General features: G+C 48.1%; 1 protein-coding gene across 1 annotated transcript in view; it reads right to left on the bottom strand.

Moving 5' to 3' along the window:
• LOC111140302 (pellino E3 ubiquitin protein ligase family member 2) overlaps positions 1-12,345 on the bottom strand; it is a 200,326-nt gene extending 187,981 nt beyond the window's left edge. Inside the window, exon 1 of the mRNA XM_022492592.1 lies at positions 12,233-12,345. Within this exon, the coding sequence (XP_022348300.1) occupies positions 12,233-12,309 (77 nt within the window). The 5' untranslated portion in view covers positions 12,310-12,345. The remainder of the gene's footprint in view (positions 1-12,232) is intronic.
• Between the last annotated feature and the right edge of the window lie 3,267 nt (positions 12,346-15,612).

Here is a 15,612-nt window from a genome sequence, read left to right as displayed (position 1 = left end):
CTTCTGCCACAGGCACAGCTCGGCCAGAGACAGCCAGGACCCCGGTGATTTGCTGGAAGGCTAGCATACTCAGCTTACTCAGGGACAGTGAAAGGGGGCCATGGGCTGCAGATCCTCTCCAGCCAGCGGACAATGCACAAGGGATGCCATCACTTGGGGTCAGGGAAAGCGAGGGTCCAGAGGACAGCAGGCTAAGTGGCTTAAGGTTCTTAGATCTGCTCTGATGGGTGGGGCCCGACCCCCAAACATTCCTGGCTTCTGCACAAGTTTCCCGAACACACTAGGAAGTAAGTGAACAAGCACTTTATCCCACCACCACCATTTCTCATTGCTAGACCCAGTGTGAGCCACAGTCCCTTGGAGACAAGGAGGGGGAAATCATCTACAAGAGAAAATGCAGATCTGGCTGGAGATCCGATCCGTCCTGAGAATTACTGAAGGCAACTGCTCAGAAGCCTGCAGTGGTGCCTGCCCCTCTCTGTGGAATACCTCCCAGAAGGCCAAGGCTTCCCAGGCTCAGAGGCATGAATCTTTGCCGGGCCCGAGGCACTCTTGAGTGACACTGACCCTCCAGCACTCTAATTTCCAAACCTACCAGATGTCTCTCAGCTCCTCAGCTTCTAAATGTGTCTCACACACACCATTCTTCTCCCCCTGTGACCCTCAGCTAATTCCTACTCACCGTCCTCATCTCAACCTAAATGAAATCCTTCCCTCCTAGCAGAACCAAGGTTTCTCCCCTTCAGCTCCATGAAGGCAGGGAGCACTCGGTTATGACCTGCTTATCCCCAGCATGAGTCGCTGCTGACTGGCTGACAGTTCTCCAACTTCCTCTCCTTCCCCAAGCCCGTGGCTCTCCAGCCAAACACCCCAGGCCTTTACCACTCCTGCCCTATAAAAACCCCAGCTCACCCCACAAAACTCCGCGGAGGCCCATCCCTCCAGGATAGCTTTCCCAAGCTTTCAGGAACACACCTGCCTCTTGACCTTTTACCCTGGCGGAAAGAAACGAGCTTCAGAGCACTACAGACCCACTTTCAAATCGGGCCCTGCCACCGATGAGGTGAGTGACCTGGACCGGAGCCTCACTTTCCAAATAATAAAATCCAATTCCTGGGACCGATCAAGCAGAACATCTAACAGAATCTGGCCTCCAGTCCACCTGAAGGAACAGCTGCCTCCACCCAGCTCCCCTCTGCACCGTGTATGGTCTGTTGCTAAGTTATTCACCTTGACCTTGGGTTGTCTGTCCCTGGAGGGCCTCTCCACCCCTGGAGGGCATCTCCTTATGTGGGTTCCTAACTGTGCAATCAGCAGCAGCATCAAAACAGCAACAACAGCCATCAGCTCACCCCTCCTGCGTGGTTAGTGTTTAGTGTATCTGTCTGTAAGTGCTTAGCTTCTAGTATGTAAAGTGGCTCCCTTTTTGAATTAAGTATCTATTCACACAGAAGACACATGCAGTAAAATACACCTATCTCTGTATTTGGTAGCCCAAAAGTCTTAGTGAGGCACTGAGTTTTAAAAAGCAACCAAATTACAGTAGTTCATACAAAACAGATCATGTAGAAGTCTAAATTTCTTTTACATTCAGTTTCTAAATTGATTGCAAAATTCTGAATTTTACCTGTTTCCATCCCTCTGATTAAAAATGGCAAATGTTAAAATCCCCTAACCAGAATTGAGGGATGTTGAGGAAGTTACGTTCACTGTATTACAGGAATCTTATTCTTTTTCCGCCAACATGCTCCAACTGGAGGTGGTAACTGGCGGCTTCTGCGCGTGCGGTGGTGTGAGCCGTGCGGTTGGCTGACGCCACGGGCCCAGCCCTGACCATGTCACCCCAGGGCAATCTCGCGTCTCCCCTCCCCTCTTACCCAGCATATAACCGGTCTCCACGGCGTGAATGAGACACATAAGGTCCTTCAGGAACAGGGGTCTTCCTTCTCACCGCTGACAGCCACAGACATATGAGACTAATAGAAATGAGCTTTCCATCCTGTCATTTCAGCACCTAGCTGCAGTGTGCACACGTTCTTCCGGCCCATCCATCGCCCTGTGCCTGCAAGATCCTGATAGAGATGACCTCCCCCACTCAGATCTCTGTGGGCTCTACTGCTTCATGTCAGGTGGCCTTGAAAAGCCTGAAAATCTGTGTCATGCATTAGCTCCCTGAGTTAAAGCTACTTATGTTCGAGCATTCCAGAAGCATGGTTCTTGGCTAAGCTGGGCCATTCTTCACCTCCTGTGCTTGCAGCGTATTTCAGGAGAGAATATTGATTACGGAGATTAACGAAGGCAGACAGACTCAGAGATGATGTACACGTGATCGAGTTATTCCACAAATGCGTCTGTTAGCTAAGATTTTCAGACCATACGGTACTTAATGTCTGGAATAACTCATCTAAAAGGCTGAAATTGTGCTTATTAAAATAATCAATAACCCGAAGGAAACAAAAAACAACTCAACAAAAGCTCAGTGAATCATTCCAGATCAGTCTGTCGGGTCTGACAGCAGAACCCCATGCAGGGAACAGCAGTGTCTGAATTGTCCGTTGCCAAGTTAACAAACCACCTCAGTGTGGATTGGCTAAAAACCACCACCCACGGTTCCCTCACCTGGGCAAAGCTGGATGGAAATGGCTCATCTCTGCTCCATGTGGGGTGGACTGGGCAGCCTGATGGGCTGAAGGATTTACAACAGCTTCACTCCCAGGTCCACTGCCTCAGCCAGGGGTCTGGACTGGCTAGAGGCTGCCTTCTCAGGGGATATTACAGACTGAATTGGTATGTTGACGTCCTAACCTCCAGTCCACCTCAGAATGTGACTGTTTTTTGGAGAGAGGGTCTTTAAAGAGGTAATTAGGGTGAAATCAGGTCAAATGGTTGGGCTCTGATCCAATATGCCTGGTGTCCTTAACAGAGCAGGGAAAAGCCATCAGGGGTGGCCAGAGATATCAGGCACCCAGAGACAAAGGCCATTTGAGGACACAGGGAGAGACAGCCATCTGCAAGCCAAGCGGGGAGGACTCAGGAGAAACCCAACCTGCCAACACCTTGATCTTGGACATCCAGCCACCAGAACTGTGAGAAAATAAAGTTCTGTTGTTTAAGATGCCACATCGGCAGTATTTTGTGATGGCAGCTCTAGCAAACTAATACAGAGGACAAAGATGGAAGCTACAATGCCCCTTAAGGCAACATTCAAAAGTCACAAAGTGTCACTTCCCTCACATGGACTGCTCACAGCAAATCACAAAACCAGCCCAGATTCAGGGGGTGGGGATTCACCTCCTGATGGGAGGTCCAGCACACACGTGCTCTCTCTCTCTCTCATTCTCTCTCTCTCTCTCTCTCTCTCTCTCTCACACACACACACACACACACACACACACAGGGAACTACTACGGATCATATTTCAAGACAACAGGGAAGGAACACAGGATTAAGTCAAAACCCTGACTTCCTCTTCCCTGATCACTACAAGACCATCCGGGAAAGTTGGGTCATGTTTGCCTCAACAACACAGCCATGCGGTACAATTCCCCCACTGGAGAGTTTCAAGCACCAAACCAACAAATGTTTATTAAATAGAATAGCTCAGGTGTGTAAAAAACTATATTGAGAAGCATAAAGTGCTGACACATAGTACAGCTATATGTACAATAACTTTCCTCTATACCGTATATGTCACAGCCGAGCAAAAGTACAGATTTCATTCTGAATTCTCTCCATGAGCATGTAATAACAAAAGCAGCCAAACCACAGGTGTGAACTCTAATGTACCCTAATGCATACTGTAATGCATGAAGCTGTCTGTGTCATCTTTGGTGATCTGGCGTGAGGCACACTCCTCTGCGTCTATGGTCACTGTGCAGAAAGGGCCTTTCCGCAAGGTAACCAGCCAATCAATCAAGCGCTCCAGAAATCCCCACTGTTCTCCCATCACAAGTTCTGACTGTCCACAGAGTGTTCTATGACCATGTGGCACGACGAAGCACCAGAATCCCAGGTAGGGATGGGAACAGAGGAGGGGCCTCTGGGGTTCCTCAGGGGCCCCTGGTAGCAGTACACAGCAGTTTCACACCAACAGCCTCAAAGCCAGACACACAGCCGCCTGCTCTGGCCGGATTCTGCTAAGCCAGTACCAATTAGAATGGAAGTACCATGCTTGCAATAATGATTCCTTTCCTCAAAAGAGAGCCTTCATGAGCACAAAAGCAGGGAACGCGCAGAGTTAAACGTTTTGAGAGTGAGAGGCATTATGTGGACGGCTGGAAATAAAACCTCAGTCAAGAATGACTTGCCACCATCTTCAACCTGATGCTGAAAATGGCCCGCTGCATATGTATTATGTACAAGCCTCGTCCGAGAAGCTTGTATCGCGTGGTCTCTCCAGCCATCATTAACAGGCGCTGATGACCGCAGCCTTTCAATGCGACCAAGGCACACTGCAGCTCCGCTCCGCTCAGAGCAGCTGGTGGGATCCGAGCAGACGGCCGGCTTCCCTTCAAGGCAGGACTTTCTGCAGGTGACAAAATGACTGCTAGGTGACTGACAAAAAGAAAAACAAACAAAAGTGGAAACTGGCATATCTGATGTCCCAGTTTAGCAGTGTAGGTAGCAGTGTAGGGAGCCTGGAACTTGGGCCCTGAAGGTGGGGGGGGGGGGGGTTGGACTGCTGACACAACCCACAGCTGTGCTACAGAATGGGAGAGCTGCTTCCAGATCCCAAACCATGCCAGGAGCCCCAGGGCTGCTTGGTGCCGAGTGGGGCATGGGAATATGCCGCACAAATCCATCCTTGCCCCGTCCCTGGCGAGTGCCTACTGCACACCTGGAAAGGGGTGCCCGGCACTCCGAGGGAGGGCAAGTCAAGGTCCCTGCCCTCCGGCGGCCAGCTGCAAGGGGAAACCAGACCATTTCGACGAACTCTAGTGGAACGCAGTCGCCACTCTGGGCACACGGCGAGAGCACGGTGGACTGGACCACGTTTGTCTCTAGTTAAATATAAGCCCCTATATTTGTTTACACTTCTGTTTTCCCTTTGGTTATTTGCTTACATACTCTGCCTCCTTCACTAGAATAATACTTGGAATGCTTTGGCTTTAAGAGTGGAACCCACTCAGGGGGGCTTAAAGCAAAAAAAAAAAAGGAAATAAAAATTGAAAAAGTGGGCACTCTCAGAGGACACAAGATTATTTTCTCAGAAAAGCATTTCCTGATTATTTAGCCTACCAGGGCCTCCCTCTGCCTCATCTCTAGCTCCTTACCCTGTTAGTCCCCCTGTTAGTACCCTACTCAGGTACTTTCTTCCCGTTCATCCTGCTTTCTTTTCTTCCTAGCACCTGTTTTAGCCAGCTGTTTGCCCGCCTGTGTACACAGTGCCCCACTCCCGCTAAAAGGTAACCCCCCCGCCCCGGCGGGGTGTTGCTGTCTCATGGGCTTCCCCACGGGCAATACTGGAGCAGCGCTGGTCCCCAGCCAGTACTTTTGACACTGCATGAATGGCCAGATACGCCGAGCTCCGGACAGAGGACGGGAACCAGAATCTGGAACTAAGTAGCTGCTCACTGGCTCACACTCTGTTCCCTCCTTGTCTGTTTCATGGAGGCTCTGGAGGTGGTAAATGCTATTCCCTCCACCTCCTTCTCCTCCTACCTAGGTTGTAACCCCCTTCATAGAAGTGCTTTCTCCACTTCTCTTCCAGAGCTGAAAACCCTGCTATGATGGCCCCCAAGATAAAGTCCAGAATCTTTCCAGTGATTTCTAAGTACTTTATGACCTGCCCCCATCCTCATCTCTCATGTATTTAACTCAACTGCTCTTCCTAGCCATGCAGGGCTTTTCTCTCTGTTCCTCAGAGGAGCAGGCACACTGGCCCCTGGGTCTCGGAGCACAGTGTGGCCACTGTCTAAGAGCACTCTGTCCCCCTCACCTCCTCCTGGCTGGCCTCTTCCCATCTGGGCACGGTGTTAGGTGACCCTTTGTTCTGTAGATTGCTTTCTGTCTCTCCAACTGGACTGTAGGCTTCAAACTGGCAGGGACCATCCCAGCCTTATTCTCCACTGCATCCCTTAGTGCCAAGCTCAGCATCCCACACTAGTAGATGCCCAAATATTTGTAGAATCCATCAATGTACTATATATTGGTAATGCCTATTCACTAAGGAGCTGTGACAAGAATCAGATAACAGTTCATGAGGGCAGGGAATGTGATTGCCCTGTCTGACTTCCCTGTGCCTGGAAGAGTAGACACCCAATAAATATTTGTGGAATGAATACATTCCTGGTTTGCCTGCTCTAACTCCACCCCTTTCTCTCCCACTTGAGAAAACATATCAGAAAGCAAGTGGGTGAAAAATGACATTATTAAAGGGACATCTCAGAATCATTTGAAAGATCAACACTTTATTCCTTGTCATAAATTACTGGACCCGTAACTCAACACTGATCATTACTTATGAGGTGGTTTGAGACAATGGCTGAGAAGAGCTGATTTAAACAAAGCTAAAAAATATGAAGCACTTTCTGCTCTTATCATTTTATTTTCTAGAAGATGAAGATAACAGTAAGTTCAGGAAGAACTAATAACTGAATCATTTATACCCTCACTTTGCTTTTTACAAAATAGGTTCTGCATACCCCAGGAGAAATCTTCACTTAAACTATGCTCAAATTTCCTTTCCACTTATTTTTCTCCCATACCAATGAGGTCCACCGAGTTGCTGCTGTCGCCATTCAAAAGCCAAAGAATAGCACCACCTAACTTACTTCTGGAACACTATGCTGCTGATCCCTACAGATACAGAATCATTGCCCCAACGTAACAATACTGGTCTCCCTCAAATACAGCAACTGGGATGTTTTGGGGTTTTCAGTGTTTTGTGTGTCTGTTTCATCTCTTGGACAAAATGTGTTTGGTAAAGTTGCTGGGACCTGCATCAACCCGGTTTTATTTTTGTTTATATAAAGCATCCCCAAATACGGATCCCATGACGAAATAAAACCAAAAAATGAAAAGTCCTAATGAAGGTGTCAGTCTTGATGTGTGTGAGGGAAACCAGTAAATCTGAGAAAGTCAGACAAGAAACCACACAGACAGCCACATACTCCAAACAAGGCTAAAGTTAGTAAAGGAAAATATAGCAACCCAAAGCTAGTAACATCATGACCATTAATAGCCTACAGAATTAGACACTCCATCCACACAAACAGATCTGAGCTCTTCAGATCACCTCACATGCTGAGTGACAGTAAAGATTTTGTTTCCTATATGAAAAAAAAAAAGTTCAAAGACCTTTTAGTCTATAAAGGATACCAGTATTTGAAGTCTTCGGGCCCAAATTAGAGAGGAGGATGAGAAAAGGAGGGGTGCAAAGGCAAGGCGCCAAGGTTAAAACGAAAACAGCATACAGAAATCGGGAGCTGCTTGTTTTAAAAAATAAAGACCATAAACTCTTCAAGGAACTGCCTTCTTTGTATTACCTGATAGATGCTGCACCATCCAAAGGAAAAAACGGCAAGTTCCCCCACCCCACCCCATCCCTGACATTTTAGCCTTCTGAAGACCTTAATCAGTTTCCACTAAAATACTTCATTTTCAGTCACATTCATAACCATTCTTTTGTAGAGGTTTTTAGCCCATGTTTGTGCCAAGGATCCCTTCGGCAGTCTGGTAAAGACTACTGAGCCCTTCTCAGAAAAATGGTTTAAATGCATAAAATAAAATACAAAGGATTACAAGTGAAAATAATTACGCTTAGTTATCAAGACAGTTTTAAGTTATGATACAATCATATAAGCAGTTCTGTATTAATGCAGTAAGGAGCAAATCAAGCAGCAGTTCTCTCTGCTGCCCATTATCCTAATTGAGTGAAATTGTAAATTTCAATCTGACTGTAGTGAAAATAGAGATGCATTTTCCTCCCCAATCCCAAGTTCAGGGATTTCCTGAATTCTATCTGAAGACCCCAAAAACCCTTAGTTGGGAGAGCCAATAAAAATACATTTGGTGAAGGGGTGCCTGGGTGGCTCAGTGGGTTAAGCCTCTGCCTTCGGCTCAGGTCATGATCCCGGGGCCCTGGGATCGAGCCCCGCATCGGGCTCTCTGCTCAGCGGGGAGCCTGCTTCCTCCTCTCTCTCTCTGCCTGCCTCTCTGCCTACTGTGATCTCTCTCTGTCAAATAAGTAAATAAAATCTTTAAAAAAAATACATTTGGTGAAGCATCAAATTAAAATTAAAGCCTTGCAAAATGTATTACCCATTCCACTGTGAGGTGAGGGGAACTAAGAGTAAGCAATATTTTCCCAAAAAACCATGATGGGCCATTAGTCAGCACAAGAGCTGCATGCTTCAAACTGAATCCAGAAAGGGATTCAGGTGCTCGCTTGGGCAGCACATATACTAAAACAGAAAGGGATTCAGCTCCCCTCGTGCAAGTTACAAAAAAAACTGAAGCTCTGAGGAACTCACAGCCCTGCTGGAATCTGTCCTGAAGTGGGAAAACAGTGACCAGGGCAGTGCCGTGATCCAGCTCAGCTATGAACTTGAACAAATCTCCTTCCTGCCGGGAACCTCAGTTGCTTCTTCTTCAGTAAAATAAAAGGGCTAAATGTATACCAGCACCTCTTAGGCCCCTTCCAGTTCCAAAGCCCTACCCAGATTATCTCTTCCTTATGCTGCCTTTTCCAGCCTATTGAGCTTAACTGCAAAACATTATTGCTTTTTCTTAAGTTTGGAACAGGAAGTTTTACCAAATTTGAATGTCTTCACATATAACCAAATGAGACAAATATGTGTGCACCATTACAACTTTTTTTTACATGCCTGTTTTGCACATACCTACTTCAAAAGAAGTGATTGCATTGGTCTTTCCTGCCACCATCCATCACCTTAAGAGTATTCAAAACCAACACACAGAATGTTAACTGCATTTTCCACATTTGAACCAAGGAACAATATTACAGGGTACAGACAAGGAAGGATCCTTAAAGATGGCCTAACCCAATCATACTTCCTTATGGCTGAAGAAGCAGAGACAGGGTAAGAGACTAAGCCAAAGTCACAAAGCTAGCTGGCAAGAAAGCAGAGATTGAATCTGGGTCTCCCGACCGTACCTTAATGCTCTCCCCACTACAGTGAACGGCCTCTCAAATCCAGACATGCTTCCCCAACTTCAACGTGCCAGCCAGCTTTACAATGAATAGCAAGAAAGACCTGACAGTTAGACTAGTCATTTTCTCTACCTTGAATCATGCAATGGGCACAACAAAGGGTTGTGGCATGACACATTTATTGGTTAGAATCCAGAAATAATGAAATTCCACGAATCCAATGAGAAGGTGATAACCCTATTAACACCCTAACTACCTGTCAAGTCCCTTAATATTGTGTAATACGTGAAAAGACACATATTTGCATGTGGATGTGGACATGATACATAGATAGCTCTTCACATATACATTTATACACATATATGTGTATGTCTGTACACATACACATATGTGTATATAGTTCCTCAGTCTGTTCCCCAGGATTTCTAACATTTTAATATGAAATTTAGAAGAGAGGATAAAAAGAAGAAATTTAGAAGAGAAGAGAAAGGTAGTTGTACAACTACAAAAAAAAGGTAAAAGCTTATATCAGTATCAATATTGATCATTTTTAGAGGTCAAGATTAATTTTATCAATAAAACCTACTAGAAATTCTCTATCAATATTTATGTCCCAAATGATCAGATATGCAAAGTTGATATTGATTCTTTGACAGTTATGATTGTTTGAAGGGGGCAGGGCACTGTCTCAAGTCCTGAGAGTAGGATACAAATAAATAGGGTCTCTTTCAAGTCTACCTATTACTCACTATTTCCCCCAGCATTCTTCGGTGTGTTTGTTATTTCTAAAGAGTCAGAAATCTACCCTCAAAAAAGACCAGAATTCTTCTCAAGTATTCAATAACCTGACAAGTATCTTCTCAGCAGTCTGAGGTCAACTCACATTTCACTTTCTCAGAGAGACCTGCCTTGACCTCCCAGTTCAAGAAAGCAATACCTACCTAGCGCAGACATTCTGCAAGTTAACCACCTTTGGTGGTGAGCCTGGCAACACCTGAGATTGCCATATATTATTCATTTGTTTACATGTTTCTTTCTGCTGATGCCCACCCCTCCACGCTAAACTGAGCTCCTTCCTCAGTGCAGGATCCTGAATACCTAAGCAGGGCAGGCACGTATCAGGTGTCTGGCCCCAAATGGTAAATTGCCAACTATGTCATACTTAGTGTCTCCCGGAAAACCATCAGTTGAGGACACAGCACGTGTGATGGGCAACACATTGACATAGCCTACTTTGGAATAAGCCTATGATACCAGGACAATCCTGGGTCTAAATCCTTCCCACGGCTCTGGAACGCCCTGCATTTGCAGCTATAAACACAAAACCTCTCCAAGGCCCACTTGAACACCACTTTTCTGAAACATCTCCACAATGATTTCCTCAAAAGGACATAATGAAATAAAGCTCTGGAGTACGTTAATCTTTCGCGTCGGGTTTACAAAGTATGTTAAACACACTTGAAAGCCAGACACACAAACAAAACCAAACTCCACAAAATTAGGTTGGGCTGAGGTTACATAAGACAAGCTAACCTCGGGCTTTCCCCCTGTCATTCCTCTCTCCTTCCACTGAACCCTGACATCTGTCTCTTCAGCGCAATTAAGATGCAGGTGGGAAAAACCGCTTATCTGCAAACTTCAAAACAGGTAATGAGATTTCCAATAATCCTCCACTTAATACTCTAGCAACAACGTGAGGAGAACTAGACAACTTCCAGCTGTACTGTGTCTGGAAGCTTCCCTTAAAAATCCTTCTCTTCAAAATTATTTTTAAGTCGGCACTTACTTCAACGTATTCAGTTATCAAAAAAAAAAAAAAAAAACGTTTTTCAGAGTTCGCTGAGATCTTCCCTACCCGTGGCTCCTCATATACGGGCTAAGCCTACCTATCAGCACCAAAGACCGTCTGAATACAGGTCTTTCAACAGAGAAGGACAAAAGCGCGGGTTCCCAAGAGTGACACATCCAAAGGAGAAAATAATCCTTTCTTCTCCAAATGCTAAATCCAAGTTGCTCCCACTCCCGAGTTTCCTGCATTTCCCTCCTCCCCAATCTGCTCCCCTTTCACTGCCCACTTTATCCTACTTTAATCCCGCGAAGCCTCTCTCCCGGCTTATTAAGGGTAAACAATAGAAATGTCACAAGGAAACTCAGGAAGTAGATGAAGTCTCTAATTGCTGCCGTTTAACGATTGTAGATAATTACTATCTTCAAAATGTGGTTTTCACAAGCGGAGAGGGAGTCGAGGCGGCCGGGCCCCCGGCGCCGGGAGAACAGCAGCGAGGCCGCGGCCCGGGACGGTGGGGATGCGGCCCCGCACCCCGGAGCCCCGGCAGGCGCTGCCGTGTCCCTGCCCCCTCCAGGACACTCCCGCCTGGGAGAGCCGAGGGCCGGCCTGCCCGCGCGGGTCACAGACAGTTCACTGCCCCCGGGCTGCCGCTACCCGCGGCGGTCACCATAACAATATGCAAAGCGCTGCCCGCGGACGCCCACCGCGCAGATCCCGCCGCCCGCGGCGGCCGAGCCCGCAGCGCCGCGCTCGGAGTTCCGGGACCCGGGATTACAGGCCACCCGGCAGAGGGTCCCCCGGGGACCGGGCCCCACCGGCCTTTCAGCTTCGTCAACTGGGGGGGGTCTCCCCACACACCATGAGGTGCCTACGACGGCGGCGCCTCGGCCCCGGCCCCTGCCCCTACGCGCCCTCCCTGACCCAGGGCGCGCGGGGAAGTCGAGCAAGGGTCCGTCCCTCCCTCCCCCCGGTAAGAACGAGGGCTCTGTCCCTGAGAGCAGCGCCCCGCGGGACGTGGGATCGCCACAGTCCCCGCCTCTCCGGGGCCGACCCCACTCCGCCACTTCCTCGGCCGCCGTCCTCCGCGGGGAAAGCGCATCTCGGCGGTCTTTGCAGCACCCCGCGCGCGCGGATGGGGGGCACAGCTCCCCGGGCGCTTGCCGCCCCGGCCCCAGAGCCTCCCCGCCGCCCCCAAGAGCTCCGGCGTTCCCCAGGGAGCGCCCGAGCCACCCCGCTGGCCCCGCTCGGGGATGCCGGCGCCCCGCGGCCGCCCAGCCCGGAGCCCTCGGCGGCCGCCGTTAAGCCCCCGCGGAGATCTCGGGACTCACCCCAGTACCACCAGCTCCCCGTATTTCACCGGCTCCTTATTGGGGGCGCAGTGCTCCTCCTGGCCAGGGGAAAACATGGAGCCCCGATCGGCCGCCGCCGCCGCCTCCTCCGCCGCGATCCCCGCCGAGTCCGCGCCTCCGCTACAATCCCATCCTGAGAACGGGGTGAGCGCGCCGGGGAAGGGCACGGCGGCGAAGGGGGCGCGGGGCGGCCAGTCCCGAGGCTGCTCCGTCGTGGCTGTGCGGCTGCCCCGCCGCGCTCCCGGGAGCTCCGCACGTTGCTGCCGCTCCGAGCCGGACTCGGCAACAAATGGGACTGGGCAGCAGGGGGACCTGCCCGCGCAGAGCGCCGCCGCCGCCGCCGCCGCCGCCGGAGCCCCGCTTAGGGAAGGAGGGAGGGAGGGAGAAAGCGAGCGCGGGAGGGGCGGGGGCAGCGAGCGGGGGAGGGGCGGGGGCAGGACCACGGAGCCGCCCCTCTCGCGCGCGGGCAGGTGGGAGCCGCCCGGCCAACCGCCCGAAGCCCCGCAGCCCCCGACCCGCCCGGCGCCCCCTCCCCCTGGCGCGTGGGGCGGCCCGCGCCCCCCCTCCCGGCCCCCCTTGGCCCCACGGTGGAACGGCCCCCGTGTTATGTAAACATAGAGTAAAAGGGAAAGGAAGTTCTTAAAGGAACAGTTCTATTTTTTTTCCCCCCTCTCGCTTCCTTCCCCAAACTTAAAGCACGGGGTTCTCAGCCCTTGCAGTCCAGTTCTCCAGCAGCTGAAGGCTGCACTGGATCCCGGAAACGCAATAGTCAGGGTTCCCGAGCCTAACCTAGCAGTCCCGGGTTCCGTTAGATGTAAAAAAAAGAACTTCCTCTCCGGTTAGAGAGCATTTGCTCTCCCCGTGTCACTGTATAGCGGCATACATCTGGAGGTGCTGCGCTCGTGCACCTGGGTAACTCTTCTTCCAAAACCAAGTCTTTCAAAGCTTGAAGACATTTAGAAATTTGCAGGGGTTTGCTAACTGGTGCTGAATTAGAGGAGTTTTGACTTTTGAAGGCATTTGGAGCATCCTACCACTGCATAGGATGTAGTTACCCGGTTTGTTGTTAGCAGGGTTCTACATGGTTTAAAAAAAAAAAAAAAAAAGTTGTTGTTGTTGTTGTTGTTGTTGTTGTTGTTGTTGTTGTTGTTTTAATCCATACTCCATCCATTTTTCCCATACCGTCTCTCACTCCCCTAAGAAATTTAAGAGGAAATTACCTGGGTGAACTTTTTAGTGAGTATCAATGTTCCTTTGTTACCATAATGTAGTCAACCCACTGTGTTTGCTTACAATGCTCTTTTAAATAGTTACTACTATGGCTTTAAAATGGTTTAGAGTATAATAGATTTACTGACTGCTGTTTTTCATCATGCAGGGTTTTATTGTTTTACCATTTATTAAGCACTCATAACCTACTAGGAACTCCATATTATTGCCAGTCACTGCCTCCCAAGACTGTTAAATATTTAGAGAATAATATTTAGAGAAATAAATACTGCAAAAGCTACCCTATGCATAAACAATGACTGATTAGCCATGACCCTAAGGAAAGGGCTAGAAAAAAAAATGACTACATTTGTAACCTTCCATCCTGCTGTTCAACACCCTTTGCCTGACATTCCCTGACAGGTTATTACTATGGTGAAATGACGCTTCAGAAAGTTTTACTTTGGTTATTAACTGATTTTTTAAAATTGAGGCTTTAGAAATGAATTGTTCCAAAGTAACTAGAGCCACACCATTGGTAAGCCAAACACATACACACAAAATCTAAACCATGAATTGTTTCAGCTAACTATAAAAAATTATATACTTCAACTGAATACAGTGTCTCTACATATTTTATATATTCTCTGTATTTTTTAATATATATATTCTGTTGTAGTTTTAAACCACAAGTCTTCACTAACGGGTTGAATGTTCTCTCATCACCAGGGTTTTAATGTGAATTTCCGTCTGAATTTTCTGTTTGATTAATGCTACCTTCATCTATGTATTCTATGCTTCTACTTACCATATAGATGTGTGACTAGCAAAGATCTATCCGAATCATGCCATGGTTACACAGTCCCCTGTTATTACAGTACTTGGCTCTGTCATTCGAACTTCTCCAGGCTTGTTCTGTTGCTGCTACAGCTCTCTAGGCTACAATTACCTCCTCCCTCCTTCTCTCTTGGCGTGCTGTGCTTTTGTGCATTGCATTACACTATTCTGGCTCCATTTCCTCCTTGCTGTGTTCTGCATCTGCTCTTAGGAAGATAGAAACAAATATTTATTAACCTCCTACTAAGTATTCCAAACCCTAGGCTGAGAGTTTCCCATGGGATGTCCCAGTCTTTGCAGGTTCTCCATTCTTGCTGTCTGCCCATGGCGCCCCTGACTTTCAGAGGCGCAGTGCTCTCTTTCTGTTGTCCCAGCGTGTCTTTGAGCATGTTTATGGTTCTGAATCAGGTCTGTCTTTATTAGAATTATTTAGGAAGTGTTGCTTTGAATGGGGGGGGGGGGGGTTTTTTTGGGGGGGGGGGGGGTGTTTTGTTTTGGTTTTCTTGTTGTTGTTTTGTTTTTATCACTGGAGACTTTTACTGTAGGCAGCTCAGGGCTGCCACACCAGTTTTGTAAATCACTCTGAGACCCGAAAGCCTCAGGAATGTATGCAGGGACCAGGGGTGAAAATCCAAATGAGCACAAGGACTGAATGAGGACTGTGGCAAATTGGTGAGCCATGCCATCTAACATGAGCATCAGTCGCTTGTCTCCAGCAAATGGCTGCCATGTGACAGTAGCAGCTCACTATTGCTAACTTTAACTTTTTAAAAAGCCCAAATCCTGAATTTTATGCCAAATCTCCCAATTTTGAACTGTCAAACAACTCATTCAGGTTTGTTTGTCTTTTTTTAAACAGAGCATGGGCCCACTGAAACTATATCTACTTTATCCTTGGGGCTCAAACTCCCCAAATTTGTATTCTCTGATTTCAAGGAAATGTACAGGAGTCTAAGTAAAAGAACCCTTTTTAAGTGTTATTAAATGGCAGGGCTGGGAGGGGAGCAGAGTGATGGGGCATAAATGTAACTTTTTCAGAGAGTCAGTGACTTGTGTCCCTTTAGAAGGCAACTTGCACCTTTCTCTGTCCATCCTTTATGAGTTTTCTGCTCACAACTTACGCCGATTAGAATATTACCCCTACCGTCCCTAGCTAATATTAGGAATCTGATTGTAGCATGAATTTATCTCTTCTTGAATGTAATTGTTTTAGTTAGTAGCTCCAGGCTGGTGGGACAATCTGGCTGTGCCATCTGCCAACCCATGGTGGGTTGGACTGACCTAGCTGCCAAGGCAGACCCTCCCATCTCCCT

This window comes from Enhydra lutris, unplaced genomic scaffold (assembly GCF_002288905.1).
Source record: "Enhydra lutris kenyoni isolate GAN:26980312 unplaced genomic scaffold, ASM228890v2 scaffoldscaffold4, whole genome shotgun sequence".
In the NCBI taxonomy this organism is placed as follows: domain Eukaryota; kingdom Metazoa; phylum Chordata; class Mammalia; order Carnivora; family Mustelidae; genus Enhydra; species Enhydra lutris.
Note: the sequence above shows the minus strand (reverse complement) of the source record. Positions and strands in the feature narration are given on the sequence as shown.